This window comes from Camelus ferus, chromosome 7, assembly GCF_009834535.1.
Source record: "Camelus ferus isolate YT-003-E chromosome 7, BCGSAC_Cfer_1.0, whole genome shotgun sequence".
Lineage (NCBI taxonomy): Eukaryota > Metazoa > Chordata > Mammalia > Artiodactyla > Camelidae > Camelus > Camelus ferus.
The window spans coordinates 57,817,073-57,842,025 of NC_045702.1; the positions used below are offsets into that span (position 1 = coordinate 57,817,073).

The 24,953-nt window shown below is 36.8% G+C and overlaps 1 protein-coding gene and 1 long non-coding RNA gene across 6 annotated transcripts in view; one reads left to right on the plus strand and one right to left on the minus strand.

Moving 5' to 3' along the window:
• Positions 1-17,458, minus strand: part of GLCCI1 (glucocorticoid induced 1) — an 84,743-nt gene extending 67,285 nt beyond the window's left edge. For all 3 annotated transcript variants that reach the window (XM_032483958.1, XM_032483956.1, XM_032483959.1), the window contains exon 1: positions 16,853-17,458. In XM_032483958.1, coding sequence (XP_032339849.1) covers positions 16,853-17,321 — 469 coding nt within the window. In that variant the 5' untranslated portion in view covers positions 17,322-17,458. The remainder of the gene's footprint in view (positions 1-16,852) is intronic.
• LOC116664960 overlaps positions 16,449-24,953 on the plus strand; it is a 149,747-nt gene continuing 141,242 nt past the window's right edge. For all 3 annotated transcript variants that reach the window (XR_004321523.1, XR_004321524.1, XR_004321522.1), the window contains exon 1: positions 16,449-16,888. This is a non-coding gene — a long non-coding RNA (uncharacterized LOC116664960). The remainder of the gene's footprint in view (positions 16,889-24,953) is intronic.

A 24,953-nucleotide genomic window follows, 5' to 3' on the forward strand; every position in this document is an offset into this window, starting at 1 on the left:
GGGCAATGGATTGAAGGTCTTGAAGACAGTCATCTGGAAAAGACAAGATGGGAAGAAGCTTTGAAGAGGACCTTTAGCTTACAAGGGTCTAAATCTAGAAAGACCTCCCTTTTGAAGAGATCAAAATAACCAGGCTCCTTCCACATCATTGCACCGTCTACGGGACACATCAATAAAGAACAAGAAGTCTTAAAATAATTTTCAAGGCCAAGAAAGGATTGACTACTAACATTATTACCACTATTAATAAAGGGCAATCAAATTATACAATGTAAAATGAGATCTTTAGAAATCTGTATGATTACTACAGTTTCTCTGATTGCAAAAATGAATCTGAAAGTTGTCAGCTTTCTTATCTCTTAATAAAGAATAATGACTTAATATGACACAGAAAGCACAACAATCTCCTAGACAAGTAAATATCTCTTCTCATGATATCAGCGCTGAAAATTTGTAGAACTCTAAATCCAAAAAAAATTTTACCAACATATAATTTACAAATGAAAATAAAATTCAAGCACTTAAGTTTAAGCTATGAGCATTTTTTGTTTAGGTAATAATAACTACAGGTTAGCTCATAATAGCATAATAATAGGGTAAATAGTTAACTCCATGGTTAAATGTAGAAAAGATTAAGGGGAAAGACTTAGGAAAAGAGTAACTGCTTAACCTCAATAAGATATGATGGCCAGTCAAGGTAATTTACTGATAGTAGGCAAATGAGAAACAGTAATCTGTACTGAAATATGTCTGAATACTACTGATTCGCTTTATGCAGAAGAATGTAGTTAATTCGATCTAGGCTACTAGCTGTATTTCCCCTACATTGTGTCCCCCCAAATCCAGCAATGGTGAACATGTGGTTGGCCAGGAAATATAGAACTAACTACATTTTTGCAGAATAAACCAGAATCAGTAGGCTCAACAGAATGAAGACTTCAGAAATAAGGAAACACAGATGTTTATTCTAGCATTTACTTTCATAAATATTGACACCAAAGAATTAAATATGTAGCGGTGAAGCAGTAGTTTATTCAAAATTGGATGCTTCATTAAAGCTGGAAATAGCCAAAAGCTGCAGGAAATATCCTGAAGGAAAATGTCTTATATAAATGATACCTTTGTAGAGGCTATGAAGTAAAAGAGAACATGGTAAAAACTAGTTTCTGTGTTTGCATACACAGAACACCTTCCACCTCAACAATTCTACAAATATTGTGCATAAAAGGTTGCCAGGAAACATTGCCAAGGACTGGGAGCAACTTCAGAAAAAATAAAATAAAACTACTGGTGGCATGACTAAGTGTAGGGGAAAAATGTCATAAAATATTTTAGAAGAGCATCATACTTCATCCCTCTAGAATAGGCACAGAAATGGCCATTATAATCTTAGTCCAAAATAGTCTATTTATATTATTGAGTGAGCTGTACTTCGGTCAAAATGGCACTTCCTAGTAGCTACAAATGGACTAAAGTCACAAAGTTCCAGAGTTTTTTCCCCTTAAATGATGAAAGAACATTGTTCAACCCAAGTGCCCAAGAAATGAGTAAATAAATATCAGATTATGCTTTTGGATACAACTTGAATCTTTAACAGTACCTACAACAGCTGGGGCACTTATAATAAAAAATCTGAACAATACTTACATATATTTTGTAAAGACTCTCTCAAAACCACACTAAGCCAATTACACAAAAGAAATGGATCAACTGGATTTTTGTCTGCCCTTTTTCTCCATTCTCTCCCTCTTCACTTCTGATTAGAATTTTAAAAATATTTTCTGTGTAGTATTTGAGATAGGACAAGTACTAAACTATGTATGTTCAAACATTATGAATAATGCAATTAACTTATTTTTCATGGATATGTCAAATCACTCACTTATCTGTCTCTTTCCACCCATATTTTAGCTATTTTACTTTCACTTAAAAATGAATTAGGAAAGTAAAATCTAATACTATTCACTAATCTATTTACTTTCTACTTAAATGATTACTGTAAAACTTATCTACCAGAGGGTGGGCTCCTTCCTAAGAGTAAGGCTCTTGTCTTTGTTTTGTTTGTTTCTCTAACACTAACACTGAATTACCCTTGGAGACAGTCTGAGGCAAATTTTAGCCTCACTGAATTATTACAATTGTCACCACAAACAGGATAACCTAACTTAATCTAACTGAAGATATTCAATAGAATACCTCATCCTGACAAGGAACAAAGTATGGAGATACTAAAGGATAACAGCATTTTCAATACAAAATGAGTTCAATTTGCAAAGAATTCAAGGTACACAACAGAAGATGCTAAGATGAGTCTTTTATGTCAAGCTAAGGACTGTAAACTTCAAGGAAAAAAAATTTTTTTAAAGAAAGACTGCTTATAGCAGTGCAATGGGTAAAGTAAAGATGGGAGATTAATGGCGGGGGAACCACTTAAAAGAGGTGGCAGTTCCAACAAACAAAGCAATAAGTAATAATGAAGACATGAGGGGATGGAAAGAAGCTACGGGATTTAGGAGATAATTCTGTGGAGATGGGACAAGATATGGTGATCAGCAGGACAGGAGAAATGAGGGAAGAGGAAAAGTCAATGTTTATGCTGTAATGAGTTAAGAACCCACCCCAATGATGCTCTCGGTCTGAAAGTCTTAACTAAGGCTGTGTTTCATAGTGCCAATAAGCAAATAAACTATTCAATTCCACTTCTGTACCAAGTCTCTGAATTTTAAATTATTTGATACTTTTATATTGTTAACTGTACTTCTAATTATATCGTATCACATATAAATAAAGCACGTGACCCAAGTTTGGAAGAATTTAGAGTAAAATTTATTAATAAATTATTGGTTTTCCTCTCAGAAGCATAGAAAAATACACTAAGCCACTTTTTCAAAGCATGTTAACTAAGGGAGTACAATATATTCTACTCTGTGAAACACAGGTTGAGTATACTTTAAGTAAAAATTTCCTACACAGATGGTAAGAAGACCAGCAAGAAGGAAAAGAGCATGAGCAAAACATCCAAATACAGTTATAATGATACTTTAAAATATTTGGATACGTGAATTTGCAGAATGTAAGCAGCATGTAAGAGAAAATTATCACACACTTGTTAAGAAAATTAAATTGCAGATAACTGGATTGTCATTCTAAATTATATTGGATGATTTGGAAAAGGCAATTTATATTTAAACTGATTAATTTGTTTCTGTCAACCCATCCAACAAACATATTTTTAAACAAATAACCCTGAAGTAAACTGTTTAGTCAAATAATTCAGTATTTAAAACATGTCTCCAGAAGGAAATACAGTTGTAACATTCTAAATGGTAAACTTCCTCATCACCCCAAGGAAGATGTGCAGAATCCATATCTAGTTAAACATCCACTGGTTTTATCTTACACAAGATAAGTATATCACTACCACTTAGTATATTAACATTACTTATAGTGTTATGAAAAAATGACAAATTTCTACTCTGTATGGAGAAAGTGTCAGGAGCCAGTGATTATCCAGTGATTGCTGAGAAAGCAATGTGAACATTATAGCATTCTCTCTCTTACACATGCATACACCCCATACACACACAGACACACACAAATGGAAACTGTGTAGACTTTGTGTATAATCAGATTAACTGGTCAATTAATTTCTTAGTCCTTAAGTATATACAGAAATTTTAAGTTAAAATCAGCATTAAAGAATGTACAATTATAAATAAAATCATAATCAACATTACCAATATTTCTAGCCTGATTATGCTTATTTTTTGCTTTGTCCTCCTGACATTAATAACAGTAAAAGGTTTTGTCAAAGTTTTTCATGAAGGAAGAAATACTTCCTCCATGAAACTGGTTAGGAACAGTTTGGTAGGAAATTATTACTAAAGTAATAACTTCTTTTTATAAGGACAAAATATTCCAGGAAAAAACCCTGGAATATTTATCTAATTTAAAAGTATATCTTTCCATAGAGAAATGGGAGAAATAAAATCATTAGTACACGTGAATTCTTTCCCTTTTAGGTGTTATTTGAATACAAAATTTCTTAGAATTTTAAAATTCAAACTAGAAAGGGATAGGAAAGGATCTATTCACATTCATTTATAACAATTTCTGAGGATATTAGTTAATTCAGTAGAACATATTATGTAGCAATGAGCAATTACACTATACAGTAATATGTTTTTACAACCTCAGATGAACCCAAACCTTGTGTAACTGACTTCCTAAAAAGTTTGTGTAAGTAACACTTTGGTAAACTGAATAATTTTACTTGCACATAAATTATTCTCTAAAGCAAATAACCACCCCAAAATTTGCTCTACAGTTTAAAAATGTTAGATCATAATAAAGCACAAATTAATATGTAATTTATATTCTCCTTATTTGGAGTTTAGTAATAATCATGATCTTTATGACAGACCTAAAAATATTTAATTTTTAATTGAAAATGCCTACCAAATTTTTGGCATGATGGTTTTTTAAGTTTCTCAACTATAAGAGCTTCAGAAGCTGATTCTATGCAGCCTCACTAGACCAAAATTTACTTCAAAGAGCTCTAAATGTAACTTAGAAACTCACTCTGTTTAAGTGTATTTTCCATCTTTCAACATATGGACTGTCCTGATATCACTCATCTTTGTCCCGCCTATGTTCTACCAGCAAAAGCACCCAGCTCCTCCTATTTTAGGTGAAGGTCTAAATCAGTGCTTTTCCAAGTTTACACACCACTTGTGAATGATAGGCCCTAAATGAGGATAAAAGCCATCAGTTACCTAAACCATTAGGCATTTTGGAAAATGGGTAACACAAATATACTCTATTAATCTTCATCTTTATCAGATGGTTATAAGACTGCATGCCATAATAAATCACTGTTGAGTGATTTGAACCCAGCCACATATACAGCTAAAACAGAAATCTCTACGTAAATCCTGCATAAGGATTTAACAAATATTCACTTCAGGGACTTCTGAGCACCAGACACCATGTTGGATGTCAGAACGCTAAAAATGACAAGGTGCTATTTGGTGAAGCATGCACATCTACCAAAATTACCTTGAATACAAAGCTATAGAAACATTAAGATAAGCTAAGACAGAAGAAAATCACAACTAAACCGTTAAAGCCTCTAGAACTGCTGTATTAACTATGGGGATGACACAGTGAGTAAATCAAAGATTCAACTACCATACTGTGTATTCACTTTAAGTTTTGAGGCACTTAAATTCAAGAATGGAGTAATATTTAAAAATGAACAAAACAAATACTAACAATAATTTATTTCACTACTTTTCCTATGCCTTCCTATTTCATAAAACTATTATATGGAATTTTAGATGGTTTATTATATGGTTATATTCAGGGGTTATAAGCTTTTCTTCAGTGCTCAATATGCAGCATAAAAAAGTATCAACCCAGAAAATACAATTCACCTAACATCTGTTTACCAGTAAATAAGTATAATACTTATTCCATTATATAGGAATATCTGTATAAAAATATTTTTGGCCACGTGGCTCAGTACAAAGTAGAATAGGGCAACTTTCCTAAGATTAACTAACATAAAATAGTTATAATACTAAAGACTATAATACTAAGAATGCTTCAAGTAAAAACTACAAATAGATAAAAATTGAAAACAAGTCAATTCTGAGTAAAATAAAGATAAACAAGCCATTGTACATTCAACCAAGAGGTCAAGTAAATGGTAATACAACATAAGGAAAGTATATTTTCTATTCTAGCTAAGTAATAATATATTTAGTGAAAGCCAAGTCTGACTGATATCAACAGCCTCACACGGCACTACCATCCAAGTACACATTATTACTTCCAGGTACACATTATTACTACACCTTACTATATTCCTACACGAGAATCCACATCCAACAGTAAAGTTCAGAATTCTGAGAGGAAGTGTTTGCAGAGAGAGAAAGTGTCAATGCCACCAACCTAGGCCAAACCATAGCAGAATATGGTATGTCCAGGCAGCAATATAGCTTAGACTTAGATATACTGCAGAAGCTACAAGATGAAGCTCTCCAAAATTTATCTAATAAGGGACAAACACATATAAACAAGCATTTGGTATTCAAAAAAGAATACCAAAAAGCTCAACCTAAACTTAAAAGATAAGCATAAGAATATAATAATTCATACATGAAGCAAAAAGCTCAGAGAAAATAGTGAATCATATTCTTGCCCGGTTTTAAATGATGGGACCTTGCTGAGAAGTATGATGTAGCCACACCAATTGCAACTAGACTATGTATTCTGGAAGCACTAAAGAGATCTCCTCCGACATAGTAGGGAATTCAATAAATATCTGTCATGTAAAAGAGGGAGAAAATTCATTAGTTTTACTCACCAACATACTGCCAACAACTGAAATACCTGAAAACAAACATTTCTTGAATGAATGAACAGTTATCACAGATATTACATTAAAGCCACACTCATCTTTGGCCATACGCTAACCAAAAAGACAGGGTGAGCAAATGCAACCAACTGAACCAGGTGGTTGTTAAATAATGGATCACTCTGGTATGTAAAGAATGAATAGGATTTTAAAATAAGTTCTTCCAAGCTATCTGATCAAAGTGTTACAGAATATTGTATTTTTTCCCGAAACTGTTTTTGAGCACAGTCTAACCCCCCAATTTTACAATGCTAATGAAACTGCATTTAGCAATGTTTGCTAATCCCTATTTAGTAAGTGTTAGACATTTAAATGAAATAACCTGAATTTGAGCAGGAAAAGGACAGTTATTTTTTTAGGGCGCTGCATCAGAGTACCTCCAAAAATACTTAAGAAAGAAAATGACACTGTCACAGAAATCTCAAAGATATAAATATATTTTGTTTATAGACTACCAGCTAATATATAAACAAATCTACCTTTTACTATGATCATTTTATACCTTTATGAAAAGATCACTTCACAGATTTACAAAAGAATAGCAAAGTTTTTTTTAAAGGTAATTGAGCAACTGAGCCCTACTAGTTTTCATTATCTTCTAGGATACAAATATTACTTCACTAATTCAACTTATAAACTGATGTATTTGACTAGAAAAGTAAATGTAACTACAGAAGAAATGCCTTGGGGAACTTGATCCATCACACAGACCCTATATAACACTTTCAGTATAACAATAAAAATACCATTTCTAATGTTACTTATGAATGGATTCATGTTCCATTCAGTAAGCACAAGTGACACTGAAAAAAAAAAAAAAAGCCAAAACGTCCTGGAAGAAACTGTTAAAATGGAGATCAAAATATGTTTCTACATCACAACAGCAAACCTAGAAAAAGGAAAAGAACCCAAGCAGGCATAAATTGAGAACCTTGCTGCTTTGCCTTCAGAATGATATATAAAAGATACTATTTCGAATGCTGCTAAAATACAAAAGGAGGGTAAAAGAGTCAAAATATTATGGCTGAATAGAGCCTTATGACGCTTTATTATAAATGTACAGCTTAAACACTGTCCAATATGAAAATACAAAAGACTTCATTTTACACAGATTTTGAGATTTTATGTGAAAAGCAATTTAAAAAATTAAATCCAATTTGTCTCTTAACAAAGTGGTAGGTACTTTAGGATCAAGGGGAAGGCCTACTTCTTAGTTTTGAAGTGCCATGACATTCTTATATACATACCTGAGGCCTGAATCACTGGCAGTACTTGCAGTTATTTTAAGTTCTGTGGACCCTAGAGTCTAGTTCCATTTAGCTTTCTCTTCACCCAACCCCCAAAGGTATTTTTCCCCTTTCTATGATTTAACTGCATAAGCAATAGGGTAACCCATTGTGCATGCTTTACTGCCCCATAATTAGCTGGGTTCCAAAAGTAACTTTAGCTAACTTGAAGTCAGGACTTGGAGGGTTACAGGGGCCCCTGTGCATGCTGCCGACCTTGGGCAGATTACTTAACTTCTTAAGACGTCATTTCCTCATCTGTAAGGAGAGATTATAAGAGTTTTCTACGTTAGGTTCCAGTGAAGACTAGTTCTGACATAAAATAACTAATTTTATTAAGAATTATCTAGTCTATACAACGCTATAGTAATTGAAACTATATGGTACCAGCATAAAAACAGACACATAGACCAGTGGAAAACAGAGCCCAGATATAAATCCATGCATCTTGTCAACTAATCTTTGACAAGAGTGCCAAGAATACACAGTGGGAAACAGATAGTCTCTTCTATACATAGTGCTGGGAAAACTGAATATCCACATGCAAAAGAATGAAGATGGACCCTTTTCTTACACTATAAGGAAAATTAAATAGAAATTGATTAAAGACTTAAAATATAAGACCTGGAACCATAAAACTCCTAGGAGAAAATAGAGGAGGAAAGCTCCCTGACATCAGTTTCAGCAATGATATCTTGGATATGGTACCAAAAGCACAAGCAACAAAAGAAAAAATAAACAAGCAAGAGTATATCGAACTAACTTATTTACAAAACAGAGACAGGCTCACAGATGTAAAACACAAACTTATGTTTACTAGGGGGGTAAAGGGGTATGGGTATTATAAACATACTAACTACTATGTATAAAATAGGTAAACAACAAGGTTCTACTGTATAGCACAGGAAATTATATTCAATATCTTGTAATAACTTATAATGAAAAAGAATATGAAAAGGAATATATTTATTTTATGTATAACTGAAGCATTATGCTGTATATCAGAAATCAACCCAACATTGTAAATTAACAATACTTCAATTTAGAAAATTACTAAAAACATTATAAAAAACTAAAAGCTTCTGCACAGCAAAGGAAACAACAAAATGAAAAGACAAGCTATGGAATGGGAGAATATATCTTCAAATCATACATCTGATAAAGGTATGGTTTTTTTTTTTGGATATATACATTTGGTATATCCAAAATATATATGGAATTTAAACAACTCAATAGCCAAAAAAAAAAACCCCACAAATAACATATTTAAAAGTGGGCAAAGGATCTGAACAGACATTATCCAAAGAAGACATATAAATGGCTAAGAGACACAAAAAGGTGCTCAGCATTACTAATCATCAGGAAAATGAAAATTAAAACCACAATGAGATACAACCTCATACTTGTTAGAATGGCTATTATCAAAAAGACAATAAAATAAAAAGTGTTGGCAACATTGATGAACTTGGAGGACATTTTGCTAAGTGAAATAAGTCAGACACAGAAAACAAATACACAGGGAAAAGCAAAACCAAATATTATCTCACTTACATGGGGATTCTGAAAAAAGTCTAATTCATAGAAGCAAAGAGTAGAATGATGGTTGCCAGGAGTGAGGATGGCAGGTGGGGGAAGTGGGGAGATGTTGGTCAAAGGGCACAAACTTTCAGTTATAAGATGAGTAAGTTCTCAGAATCTAATGTACAGATGGTGACTATAGTTAATACTGTACAGTATACTTGAAGTTTGCTAAGAGTAGATCATAAGTGTTCTCATCACACACCACACACACATAAAAAAGGTAACCACATGAAGTGATAGATACGTTAATTCACTTGATTGATTGTGGTAATCATTTCGTATTGTGTATGTATACCAAATCCTCACACTGTATACCTTAAATATATACAATTTCTATTCATCAGTTAAACGTCCTACTAGTAGGGAAAAAAGTCAAAAAATTATCTAGTTTAATAAACTTACTTTTCCTTTCCATAGCAGAATCTTTTCCCTACCCAACCAAACTCCTAAAAATTCCACCTACCTCATTTTAAATATAAAGAAAATAAGATATAGAGTTAGTAACTTGTAAGTCAAATGTAAAAAATGGAAATAGAACCCAAGTCTCTTGACTCAAATTTAGTATTTTCCCATGTATTTTTTTTGTTTGTTTCCAAGGCTCTTTTATGGTACCATTCGGAAAATAATTTCCTTGGTCTTTAACTTGATAATTAATCCTAGACCAAAAGAAGCCAGGTTATTCCATTAAGGAATAATGTAGCCACACATTGTTTCATTCTACTTTCATCAGAAAAAAGACAACCCCAAAGCAAATTTATAGTATCAGTTACGGGGCAACTCTAGTTGTCAGTCAATGCTCCTCAATCTTAGATCCAATACTATCTATAGCATTCATTTTATTAGGTATATAGTAGGTATTAACTAAGCTAATTAAGCCACAAAGAGTTCATTTATGTCTGATTTGTTCTGCTTAAGAGAACAATTGTATAATAATTTTAGAAAATGTTTCACTAAGTAGTTAATTTTTAGTAACGTGAAAGTTAAAATTGGCTATATGGACTACTCACAAAAATTCTCCCTGTGGTCATACTGGTTAAATAAGGGGCCATTATTGTCAGTACTTGAGTGGTATTTGATCTTTAGTGACACTAGGCTGCAAGTTGTAGCAGTTTCTGCCTTCTTGTTATGAAACACATTCATTCAGAAGTTTAGGGGAGTTCTTAATTCTAATAATTTGGAAGACAATTTCAGACACCAACCTTGCCACACAATAGTGGGTTCTGCTACTTTCTTTAACTCATCCTTATTTCTGGTGAACCATCATTAAGGTGCACCATAGTGACACTTCGTTATATTACAAACATACGGAGTTCAAACCCACAAATTGCAGTGTTAACTGTTAGCTCTTGCCAGGGCTGAGTTAACCTAGCACCAGTTGCTGGCACAATCACGTGAGACCAGAGTCTGCTTAGTGATTCCTGAAGCATTCACCAGTTTACCACCATGTATAACTAACTTTTATCAATCATGGAGAAAAGTACTTCTGCTTACTATCATATGAATCAAGAACAGCACAGATTCTAGAAGTAAACAGGGCCAGATACAACCAAGTTCATATCTTTGACCCTCAGGAACAAGGACTTCTCTCTTACACACACTTCTCATTCACACACACAACACACCCACACACATGCTTACACTTCTATGAAAAGAAGTATAACACACATCAAAAGAGATGTGACCAATCCATCCATATTCTATTTCAGTTACATCCTAGGTCTCGACATTTTTTAGACATTCTGAAAATGTCAAAGCATATCCTAGCACTGTGTAATAGCACTATTGAAACAATAGAAAACCTATTCTTTGGTAATTCTTATAGCTCAGAAATCACAGTTGATTGCCAACATCGATCACCAATTGTCTTTTCAATTAGGAGCAACAGGATAGTCTTGTGGAATGAACACTGGATCTAGAATAAGATGATCTGCATTTCAAATCCACTTTCCTGATGAATGAAAGTATATGTTGCCTTGTATATAGTAAGCAATCAAAATGTTTTATTCCTTTCTACCTACAACAACTAGAGGCAGCATAACACAGGAGAGGTTACTTAGGTATTCATGACCTTGTCTCCTCCTGCTACTTGCCACAATAACATTCACCTGAGGTAAATGATACTGCTTAAAGGTATCTGTCCATGTTTGTTCCTACTAAAATTAAATACTAGAAAAGTGTTTTTCCACAATTTGCTCAGAATTAAGTAAAATTCTTATTTTCTTCAGAATTACTACTAATCCATTATAATTTTGTTTTGCAGAATAAACACAAGTCAGCTGGATGATGGGTGGACTCTTGGTCAGTTCCAGGCGTCCAGATGAGGGGTAGAAAGGAAAACAGAGGTGGCTTCTGGCTCTTCCATCAGTTCCTCAGGCTTTTCTTATCAACAGATAAGTAGAGTTCTGTCTTTCCTCCACTTACTTTTGGCAAACCCAGTTAGAGATCGTCATCAGATAAGCTCAATCTCTTGTTAAACAGAATATAGGACAGAAACAACATCAGTGATTCAGTTTCTTTAACATTTAATAAGAGAACAAAATTATATACTGAAGACAAAAGACAACAATGCCAGGCACAGACCCAGGACAGGTGCTGTGGAGAAGCATATCGTGGTGGTGTCTGGGAATTTTAAGCTCTAGATAAAAGACTAAACTAAAATTAAGAATAACAAGGTCATTAGTGGATACTTCTTGGCAAATTATTAGCTACATGTGAAAGCTTTGATAAAACAGGCTTTTAGGAATGTTTTAAATTTCAGATTTAAAAAAAAATCCTCTCCTACAAGCCATTTGTTGAACATTGCCATTTATTTCCATTATTACTCACTACCATGGAACCCAATCATTCCTTTGTTTTCTATTCACATTTAGTCTGCATTATCACAAATAAAATAAAAAATCACAAGAATGCCATTACCCTTCAACATTTCCCCAATGTATAAATCCTAATCCGCATTAAATCACTGAAGAAACGTACATTGCAGTGAATGAAATATCCTTCTGTAAAAAATACTATAAATAATGAAATAATTTTTAGCTCAATAGATAAATATACAACTTTATATACAGTTAAGTTACCAAGGTGCTTTTATATACCCTAGGTATACAATATTCATTATGCTTAGAATAATAATTGAGAGCAATATAATGTCTTTGAACATAAAACAGTAGAATAAAAAAACTTCTATAAATTCATTTATCTATTTTGCTATTCACCCACTGATCTAGAAATTTTATGTACCATAATTGACAGGGAAAATTAGATACATAAGTAATGAATGCTGCTGATACTTAGTGTAGTTCTAAGGCTGAAAATCTTTCAAAAATCAGTACTGAAATCTGTCCCTTTAGGAAAAAAAGCCAAAGCTTTAACTATTTTCAGTCTAGTATAAGCTTTGAAATAAGAAACTCTAAGCACTCTAGGAAAAATTAATTTTAAAAGAAGGTAAAATCAGGTAGACCTTAATTTTTACGACAATCAGCCTAAGAAGTAACTTTATAGTAAGACAATACCTGAGCGTCCTTAAAAAGTAAGGGAAAAAATTGAATTTAAAATGTTGGCATTCCACAAACTTAGCACAGCATAAAAATGACTCAAAAGGGGAAATTTAATGAAAAGAGAAAAAAACTGAAAGCAAATTAATTGATTAAAACACATAAGACACACACTGTATGCAGCCATTCAGCATTATATGCTAGCTGGCTTTGTATTTTCTGTTAAAATATAATAACTTCTAATGTATATAACAATAAGGCTCTCAAAATGCTCATGAAAAATTCTAATCGAATTTCATTCTAGAGTTAAATCTGTTAGAGTACCAGGCCTAAATAAATCTATTATGTTAAATCAGGAATCAACACATGCTATTCTCCATAGCAGGAGCTATATAAATTATAAGCTCTTCCATGTTTTTGTTATTAGATTTAGTATACTTAAAAATAAGCAGTATTCTCCATCCACAGTATTCTACTGCAGCTGTTTTATATCTTTTAGATATTTATAATTCATCCCAATGCTCATTTTTTACAAAAATCTATAAAAGGATTTGCAATTGCTACTGTCTTGCACAGTAAACTTGTATTTGTTCTGTTTTTGAATTCATAGCTTTTGCTTTATAAACTTTCAGAAAAAAGCAACTTTACTGTATTTTCTTTTGGTTGTTACTCATGATTTGAGCTTAAAGGTCATTAATTTAAACACTAACATTCCGCTATAGTCTCATTTGAGTTGTTCTATTTATTTCAAAGGTAGACTTATGTATTACCATTACAAAAAATAACTATTTGCATAATACTTTATGATTTTACATCTATTACCAGCACATCACAGGGAGCCTGAGGATGCATTCAGTAGCTTGTCATTCACCACTTCAAGACCCTTCAGAACTAAACAAGGGGGAGGGTGACATTTTGCTAATGGCAGAAGTAAAGAAGTGAATATAAATAACAAACCCTTAAGTTTTAAAAATACAAAAGAAATTTAAAAAATACAAACATATGATCCATATACATAAACAAGATAGTTTCAATTTGTAAAACCCCATATTCTCTATATAGAGTAAGGTGTTTGGAGATTTACATATCTTCTATTATGATACCCATTTAAATAATCTAAAGCCATACTATAAAAATAAGGGAAATACCATCTTGTTGCTAGATACTATAAACTAGTATCATCTTAAAATTAATTGTGCCTATTTACAGAATTCAGCTTTTCCTCAGCCTTGTGAAATAATCTGAGTATCATTTCTTTATTACTCTAGACTTAACCCTATAAATGTGCATATTAAGAGTGTTTCAGAGGGAGATGATAATAATCTAACATGTTTAGAAATTATATTGTTTTGTCATTTCTTCCTGGTAAAACAATTACAAAGAAAATTGTTCACAGCTTCTGTATTTTCTTCCATAATCACCAGTCCAGATAAGAAATACTCAATGCTCAGTTATGTCACCTCTAACCCCAAAGCTTACAGCACTTGAAGCTTTTTGTAAACAATATGCCTCCATACTAAACACATATCCCTGAGCCACCCCCTTAGTTAACATTTTAAAGTGCAATTTCAAATGCAGCGTAACACCATCTTACACACATACACACAAACACAGAGGAGTGTGCAGAATAGGAAGGAGGTGGAGAGCAAGAAATGGAGCACGTTGTTGTTTTTCATTCATGCAGTATAGTGATGTCAGTGTCTGCAGCAGCAGTGGCAGCAGCAGGAGCCTTGACCTGTGGAGGCTAAAATCCACTGAAGTCAGAACCTTTCAGAATTTAAAAGAAACTGAGTAGATAATCGTTTGAAAAATTGTTCAACTGTTCATAGTATGAATTTTAAATGGCTTAGTAAGCAGAATAGATTAGTTGTACAGTTTTAATTTGAGTAGAGAGGAGCAAGATGGGATGTGGAAAGTAACATAAAGGTAATACAATCAGGAAACTGGGGACAGAAGAGTCTACATTCAAATCACTTCAATGTAAGAAACTGACAAAACCACCTGGTATTAAAAACAGCAGAAAGGCCTCTTCCATTCCCAATACAAGCTGTCTGATGATGCAAATCTGTCTCCTGCACAACCAGACTCAGAAAAGTGTTTTCATCATGATTGCTTTAAAATTGCATTAAACTCGGATGTGCCATACTACAACAAAGAGGATACTTTAAGCCGGATTACAAATTTCATTAAAACTACTTCATGACGGACCTTGTAATTCCTAAGGCAATTAAGACTTTTGAAGGATGCAGAAAAACAAGTTGTACTATGATCTGTTGTAAGATTTTAGTGTTTATCAACAAAAGGGGAGGAGGTACTAGATGGCCATTATATTGTTGCAGCAATTGCTGAAACTACTCTTACTCTGCCACCAAAACCCTCTGTACACAATCTGTCTGCAATTCTTATTTCATGGCTCTTACATCAGTCCCGAAAAGAAAATCCCAAAACTCAATCTATGTACTGTTGAAGCTAAATCACTCAAAAATTTATGTAACTGCCTTCTTTTCATTCTGTTACCTCTCATTTCATATAGTTCTAGAAAACATGCAAGGGAGTTGCATATGGCATTAATCTGTTAGAAAATGGTGGCCTTTTCTATAAAATACAGCCAAAGATGTGTGTTCAGTTGTGGTCATTATTAGGGCGATCACGTTGTTTTCATTCATTCATTCAGGATTTGCTGGAGGATGTCAGTTTCTGCAGCAGCTGGCTTGACCTGGGGGAGGAGTGGGGAGCAAATTCCTTCTGGTGCATACAGATTACAGGATGTATTTCTTGGTGCTTCTGTACATACATATACCGCTGCACTACATCCTACTCTGCCTCACCATCAAGTGGTCTGAAAACAAGGGCCTTAGCAACATGCTAATTACAGGTCAGAAATATTAAAACAAAAACACCAAAACTGCAGTCTATCCTAACACAACACTTTCTCCAAGTCTAAGACCTTCATTAAGAAAACTCCATTTAAAAAATTCCACATACCACATAAACACTGTACAGAGCTCCAGTGTTTCCCTTCCAAGCAGAGATTTTTCCACTCGGTATGATGGGTTCTCTTCACAATGCAGCAGCAGCATCTGTAGCCCTAGCTTGGTATCTAATAATATGAGCTACTTCACTCTCCCTTATGAGCCTTACATCTCTGTCGTGGCTAATCTTTTTTTTCTCCCCCAGGACTCAACTAGATCATGCACTGTGTCCCTCGATATAAACCAAGCTACACCAAAACACAAAACATTAAGGGAAGCCCACAGCATCCACCAGCTCACCATTACCTTTGACACCTAACAAAAAAGAAACTTGAGATCCTTTAACAGCTCGACACAACTGTTAAGTGTACTTTAAAAATGGAAGGAAAAAAAGTAAGCACACTCCACAAATAGGTCCTTAGAAATTTACCATCAAAGTCTTGAGCTGGGCATAAATTGTTTCCAGTGCAGTACTTGCCCTGATGCATATGACTATATAAAGTAGAGAAAAGAGGGAGACCGAAAAAAAAAACAAAAACAACAAACCAAACACGATACACTTCAGTTGCACATCCAAAACTGTCCCCTCTACACACCCAACAGGATATCCTTACATCATAAGCAATGCCACCACCCCTCCAAAATGAGAGGAAAAAAAAAAAATCCCAGTAGGCACAGATACGTTATGGGAACTTCGTAGGAAAGCACAAAGAGGCAGTAGAGATTACAACCACCACCTTATCGGCTGCCGGAGAGTTTGTGTGCGTGTTTCTTTTAAGTGTTTCTCGCCCAGCTCCTCCTTCCCCCGCTACAAACAGCAAACACCTGAGTGAGCTAATCAGCTCTTAAACTGAAAAACCTTTCGATGCAGGCGAGTGATAGATAAAACCTGAGGGGCAGCAGGAGGGTCAAATAAAAGTTGCTTTGCAGTTCGCTCCTCCAAGCGCCGCAGCGACCGCCGGGAAGTGAGATTCCCAAAGCCACTTTCACACCTTCGCTAATGCACTAGCAAAGAGAAGCCCGGAGAGGCTGAAGTTTCCACGGAGGGCACCGTCGGGGAGACGCAACCCGGGAGGACGGAAGGGTTGGGCCCGCTACCTCTGCACACGGGCGAGCCGGGGCTCCGTCTCTCAGGTGAGTTGCTCCTCCGGTGGCTCTCGGGGGACCGTCTCGGGCGGCCCTTGGCCCGCGGCGCCTGCTCGGTCGGGGCCGCGGCCGGCGGCGGCGTCGGGCTGGGCGGGCTGGGGCCGCGGGCCGCACCGGGCCCCGGGAGGCTGCCCAGCGAGGCGGAGGCGGAGGCGGCAGCGGCGGTAGCGGGCGGGCGCGTGGGACTGTGCTGGCTGCCCCGCAGGAGCTGGTAGGGCACCGTGGCGCGGATGGGCTGCAGCAGCCGGCCGGCTCCCGCAGCTGGGGCGCAGCCCACGCCGCCGCCGCCCGCACCGTTCCCGCTCCCGGCGACTGGGGCGGCGGGCGGGGAACCCGCGGCGCTGCGCCGCATCCTCTGCGGCGGGGGATGAGGGGTCTGAGAGGAACTGGAGGAGGAGGAGGAGGAGGCAGCAGTGGACATGGTGGCTCCGCGGGCCCTAGACGCCGGCCGACACGGAGACGCGGAGCGGGAGGCGCGCGAGCGTGTGGGAGCCGGCGCGATAGTGCGTGCGAGTGTGTAAGGGGGAGGGGCGCGGGTATCGGGGAGGGGAGGAGTCTCTCGGCTCCCCCTTCCCAACCCTCACCCCCACAGCCTCGGCGAGGGGGGAGGGGAAGGCTGCGAAAACAAACGTCCAACGGCCCCAACCGCCCGGCCGAGCTCGGTGCGGCGGTCACGGCCGGGGCCGCGAGGAGCCCGGAGCCGCCACTCCGGGCATCGCGCTGACAGGGGAGAAGGGCAACCGCCCGGATCCGGCAGCCTCCCGGGGCTGCACGCGTGGGAGAGCCCGGCAGCTGCAAGGAGGGCCGGGACCTCTGCCTCTGGGGACCAGGGTAGGGGGGAAAGGGCCTCGAGACGCCTGGCTCTGCGCTGAGCCCGCTCCACCGCAAACACCGCCGCCTCCGTCTCTGCCTGTTCTTCACTCCAAATGGCAACTACTCCCCCCACCCGTACCCCGCCCCCGGCACCGCCTCCCGGCTTTCGGGACCCGGCAGCTGCCGCAACGAGCATTCCCATTGGCTCCGCCGCTCTCCGCCTGGATTCCAGTGATTGGTTTCTGCCTGGGAGTGAGAGGAAGCAACTGCCAATGAAAGTGGGCCTCCTACTTTGGAGGCGGGATATGAGGGGGTGGGGGAGTGAGGAGGGGGCCATGCGCCCAAGAATGGGCGTGAGAGTTGACAGCCTTTGAGGTGAGAGCGAGACTTCGATTGGGCTGTCCTAGGAGAGTAGGTCCATGTGTATTCTGCGCGTGTCCCGAAACCCACAGACACGCGCAAGCCGGGGAAGCAGGTTGTGAGGGCTCCACTCTCCAGGGCTGATTGCACAACTTGACTGAGACAAAAGATATTGAAGGCAAACTTGACTTTGCAAGTACACCTGTTCTGGTGGGATCTTTCAGAGTTGGAACCAGAAAAATCTATCCCTTACCCTCTATTTCACTAATCTGAGTTTTCGTGAGGAGTAGACTAATCAAAAAAGAACTTAAGGCCATCAGAAGCCGTTTGTAGGAGCTGAATTGAACAATGGGTCTATACTTTGACAGCTATTCTCACGTTTGTAGTTACGCAGTAAAAAGAGATAATCAAATCTTGTGTTCCAAAACAATAACTCAGAATTGCAGGGGACGACAAGGAATTGTACCTCATTACACCATCAGTTAGACGTATCATTGGAGGGCACCCTGTTATCTTTCCCCAAAAGCAGATGACCCCGTGGGAGAAAAAAAAAAAACGTAACAGTCCACTGAGGTAAATTTAATTTATTCTGCAATGAAACTGAAGAGATGCAAAAATTTGGATGATTATCAGGAACCTAAGTTTGCCCCACAGTAAACCAAGGTTTTAAACCGTAAACAGGAACAATTAATTGAAAGGTCTACATCACATACCCTCCATTAGTTTCCATGAGATAAAATAAGAGAAGTGGGAGGCCAGATTGGTCTGCTCTCGGTGTCTGCCCACACTGACACGCTTCCTCTGATTTCAGGCAGTAAATGCAGAGTTCAGTTTCACTTAGAGGAGCCATCCCTCTCTGCTTCCTTGTGCCCTTAGACAAAAAGGCAGAGTAGGTTCTGTAAAAAGTGGATAAAACCCACTTCTATAATAATGCAGGAGTTGCATTCAGTACATCATCCCATTAAGACTAGTAATAGTTCCTCACTTTATTACATGCTAGAGTAACAGCTAACATGTATTGAACACTTCATGTGCCAGCCACTGTTCTAAGACATATTCTGTGTTAACTCATTCAGTCCTCCTATATATTCAAATAAATGTATTTACTCTCCAGAATACATGAATATTTTAATTACAAATATAGTAAAAACTTTACTCTTAGATTTGGTATAATTGACCTATTGTATTTTTTTCCATCTGAAATGAAAGATTTCATCAGTAATGAGGAAATTGCATTCCTTCATGAGGAACAAGAATGATAAATAGCTTCTTTCCGACTTTCAGAATATCAAGAACAGAAATTGATAGATTTAAAATTCGTTAAGTTTTTTAAAATGCTGGCAAATTTCTAAATTGTTGGTTTGATTACATCATGGTTTCATTATAGATATGTTATCTCTGGCCACTCCTATATATAAGTATGAAACAACCTCAGCACATTAGATGACAATAATTCTAAATTTATACCAAGCCACAGTAACAATGATCAATACTTGATTTGGATCTAAAACAACATACCTAGCCATATTTTCAAGGCTTTCTGTGTTTGTTCAAATCTACAATAGCCAACTTAAATCAACACCTAAAACAAGTCTAAATGATGCACACAGTGAACCAGTATGATCTTAAGATACTATTTTCAGTTACTGATAAGTCATGATCTATTTGGATATTCAATCACCTTCTCTTTGCTAAAGATATCTTGGTTGTCTCTTAAACCTTTGTTCTCAGGAAATAAATACTGATCTTCTTGTGTAAGGAATTCAGTCTCCAAACAAATCAAAGGTGGGCTAAAATGAACTAAACTCCATGTCTGCTTTCAAATGTCTATTTGCTGAGTTCTTAATATTTTATTCTTATTGAGGATGGAAATGGGCTCCAAGGGTGTAAATAGAAACATTAGGAAGACATGTTGCTCAGTAAATTGGAAATCCCTTAGAAGAAAGTGCGTTTTGCTGGACTAAAAGAGCATTGTTACCCAGCTATGTTGGCTATCTGATAGATAGGCCCAGTGCAAGTTATCTCTAGTTGTCGAATATAAGTGTGAAAATCCCTGGAGACTCTATATAAATGTCACTAATGACCTCTTTCCTTTGTTGTTCTGCCTAAAAGAAGACAACATTGAAAGCATTTGGTGGCATGGAAAGTACCTTTGTTCTCAGTAGCCTGATGTCTTGGCTGTTTATGGGACAAGATTCTACCATGAGCTAATCTTACTTCTTAGTTCATATCTGGTAATACTATATTTTAGATAAATTAAAACTTGGACTCACTGACTATATATGATTAATATGCAGCCCCATGTTGGGGAAGAATGAGATACAGAACCAGTGGGCCTACAGAGCTACCAAAATCTCCCTCTTAAAGTTTCATCCAGGTTTGCCAGACTGGGCATCTAGGGCCAATCTAAATCTAAGAGGCAGTCCAGGCTGTCAGTATTAGCAATGAGGTCATGGCTGAGAGAACACTAAACAGATCTGCACTGATGTTCATCTTAAGCTGATTAAACTCTCTTGTAGGTGGGTTCTTTATAGCAACAACAATAAAAAAGCCTTGCCTGCATTTTTGTCTCTGGTAGATGCTCATAGTAAAACTCCTTACTGCTTATGACAGCCTACGTGCTCCTTTACACTAGGTGTTCCCTCTGCCCAAGAAGTTTTTGCACCAGACACCCACATGACTTGCTTCCTCATTTCCTCCCAGTTTTTACTCCAATGTCATCACCTTGATGATTAAAGCTTTCTAAAAACTCTTCTTAAAATTGTAAGCACCCCCTAGGTGTTCTCTACTCTCTATCCTCCTTTTTTTTTCCAGAGCCCTATCACCATCCACCTATTGTATATTGTAATTTTCTGTTCTGTCCATGTAGAATATAAAAGCTATGAAGGTAAGGCTTTGTAGCTGTCTTATTACTGCTGAATCTCCACAACAATCCTTGGTACATGGCAGATGATATTTGCTCAGTGTTGTTGAAAGAGTAGCAGATTTTAACCAGGGGTTGTCCCATGAACTAAAACTGTGCCTTTCATCAAAATGATAATATGTATTATATATGAGTATATGGTAATAACAGGTACATCTCCACTGCAAAGACATAGCCACAGAGTAGAAAAATGTTCCATGTGGCTCTTCTAAACCATACAGATATTTGCACTGGGGCTGGCATTCAAAAGGAAAACATGTCTTGTATTAAGATCCTTATGCAGGCAAAGGGAAAAATATTAGTCCTAATGGCTCTTGGAGGCTCATCAGAGGCTGAAAATGGAAAATGAAATTGGTAATAGAGAAAAAGCAGTTGAAATTTGCAGAAAAAAATAACCAACTTAAATTGACAGAGGACAGTTGAGGAACATCAGTTAGAGAGTGACATCTGCTGATACCTATCTCTGTGAGGAACAGCTATTCTCAAGGGACCTGTGTAAAGGAACTGAAAAAATAATTAAGCAGAAAGGAACATTTCACATAAATAATAAATATTTGACTTTGTTTCTCTTCCCCAGCTTTATTAAAATGTAATTGACATATAAGATTGTGTGTTTAAGGTGTGTAATGTAATGATTTGATTTGATACAGGTATTTAGTGCAAAATGATTAACACAATAAGGGTATTTAATACATCCATCACCTCACGTAGTTACAAATTTTTTTATTATGAGAACTTCTAAAATCTATTCTGTTAGCAAGTTTCAAATATACAACATAATATCGTTAACTAGATTCACCATGCTATACATTATATCTCAAGAACTTACTCATCTTGTAGCTGGAAGTTTATACTTTTTGACTACCTGCACACATTTCCCTCACTCCCCAGCCCCCTGCCCTTGTCCTCTGTTTCTATGAGTTTTGATTTTTTAGATTCCACATAAAAGTGAGAACATATAGTATTTGTGTTTCCCCATCTGATTTATTTCACTTATCATAGTGCCCTCACAGTTCATCCATGTTGACACAAATGGCAGGGTTTCATTCTTTTTTATGGCTGAATAATATTTCATTGTGTGTATATATTGCATATTCTTTATCCATTCATCCATCGGTGAACCCTTAGGTTGTTTTCATGTCTTAGCTGTTGTAAATAATGCTGCAGTGCAGATGGGGGTTGCACGTATCTCTGAGATACTGATTTCATTTTTTCAGATATATACTCAGAAGTGGGATTGCTGGATCATATGATTGTTCTATTTTCAAGTTTTGGAGTTAACTCCATACTGTTTTCCTTATTCCATAGTGGAATTTACAGTCCCAGCAACAGTCTTTTTGATAAGGGCTATTCTAACATGCATGAGGTGATATCTCATTGTGGTTTTAATTTGCATTTCTCTGATTAGTGATGTTGAGCACCTTCTCCTATATCTGTTGGCCACTTTAATATCTTTGGAAAAAATACCTACTCATATCTTTTGCCCATTTTTAATTGGATTGTTTGGTTTTTTTGATATTGGGTATATGAATTGCTCATATTTTTTGGATATTAACCTCTTATCAAATAAGTGGTTTGCAAATATTTATCCTATTCTGTAGGTTGTCGTTTCATTTTTGTGGATTGTTTCTTTTGCTGTGCAAAAAGTTTTTTAGTTAGATGTAGTTCTGCTTGTTTATTTTTGCTTTTGTTGTTGTTCTTTTACCATGTAAGTGTGTTAAGGGACTGTTGTTAAGGTGCAATGAATTCAGCAGCAGTGCTTAACTAGAGATTTTTTTTTATTATTTCAAACTTTTTGTAGCCCACAATTTCTGGTGTCCTACTCGGCAATTTATTAAAAAGGTTCATATTAATATATCTAATGGGCCCATATGAGGATTTAACAGCAACAATATTAGCGTCAGGTCTTAGTAACTCCTCAAGTTACTTATTAAATGCCTTCTAAGTGCCAGATACTGCTGTATATACTCTGTAGGGGGTACCTTTCTCACACTTTAGTAAATTGTAGTCTACCAGAGGCAAGAAGATATGCCTACCAGTAAAGGTGAAAACCATGTCTAAACACATGAGTTCCATAGGAGAGATACAAATAAAGTAATATGGAAGGGATGGGAGAAAAATATCACTCTTGAGGAAAGGCTTCAGGAAGAAGAGTATGAGGAAGCCTGGGTCACTGGAATGCACAGGATGTGTTAGGAGATGACTGAGCAGTCTGCCTTGACTGATGGTTAATGGAAGCTAAGTCTTGGTCTGTGGATAACATGTCATGGAGGTTGCCAGGCAAGGCTTGCACTTTACTGAGTATGAAGGGAGGAGCTGTTGAAGATTCTTGAGTGGGTGGGGAGAGCATGAATGGAGCTGGGCTTTATGAAGATTAATGCAAGAAGAGTTTATAACCTGGATGGAGGCTGCAAACGGGAAGATGATTCAGTGGACTTTGAGAATAATCCATATGAGTTTAGGTGATGAGAGTTAGGGGGATGATAGAGGACATGGAGAGAAGGAAAATGTGCAAGTGGTGCTCCTCCTCAGCTGATAGACCTTGAAAGTAGGTCAGACAACTCTGAAGCTTTGGGCTTGGATGCCTAAGAGGATAGTGGTGGCTTTAAAAGGAACAGGGAGCCAAAAGAAGGAGTAGGTTCAGGACAATATAATGTGTTCAGCTACAAATAAAAGAACCAGAGCATATTCAAGTGGAAACACTTTTTTCCCCTTCATTTTATTGAAATATAATTGATATATAGCTCTGTATAAATTTAAGGTGTATGGTATAAAGACTTGATTTACCTATAATATGAAATGATTTACCACAATAAGTTTAGTTAACATTTATCACCCCATATAGATACAAGGGAAAAAAAAGAGAGAAAGTGTTTTGGAGTTTTTAAAGGGTAGTTTTTTTTTAGTTGAATTGAAGTACAATCAGTAACAATGTGTCGGTTTCTGGCGTACAGCACAATGTCCTAGTCATGCATATACATACATATATTCATCTTCATATTCTTTTTCATTAAAGGTTATTACAACATATTGAATATAGTTCCCTGTGCTATACAGAAGAAATTTGTGTTTATCTATTTTTATATAAAGTGGACAACATTTGCAAATCTCAAACTCCCAAATTTATCCCTTCCCACTCCCATTCCCCCAGTAACCGTAGATTGTTTTCTATGTCTGTGACATTTGTTTTGTAGATGAGTTCATTAGTCTCCTCTTCTTTTTTCTTTTTTTCAGATTCCACCTATGAGTGATACCATATGATATTTTTCTTTCTCTTTCTGGCTTACTTCACTTAGAATGATGATCTCTAAGTCCATCCATGTTGCTGCAAATGACATTATTTTATTCTTTTTTATGGCTGAGTAGTATTCCATTGTATAAATATACCACAACTTCTTTATCCAGTCATCTGTCGATGGACATTTGGGTTGCTTCCTTGTCTTAGCTATTGTAAATAGTGCTGCTATGAATATTGGGGTGCATGTATCTTTTCAAATTAGAGTTCCTGTTGGATATATGCCCAGGAGTGGGATTGCTGGATCATATAGTAAGTCAATATTTAGTTTTTTGAGGACTCTCCATACTGTTTTCCATAATGGCTGCACCAAACTACATTCCCACCAGCAGTGTAGGGGTGTTCCCTTTTCTGCACAGCCTCTCCAGCATTTATTATTTGTGGACTTTTGAGTGATGGCCATTCTGACTGGTATGAGGTGATACCTCGTTGTAGTTCTGATTTGCATTTCTCTAATAATTAGTAATATTGAGAACTTTTGCATGTGCTTATTGGCCATTTATATGTCTTCACTGGAAAATTACTTCTGCCCATTTTTGGATTGGGTTGTTTGGGGGTTTTTTGTTTTTTGAGGGGTATTAAGTTGCATAAGCTGTTTATATATTCTGGAGATTAAACCTCTGTCAGTCACTTCATTTGCAAATATTTTCTCCTATTCCATT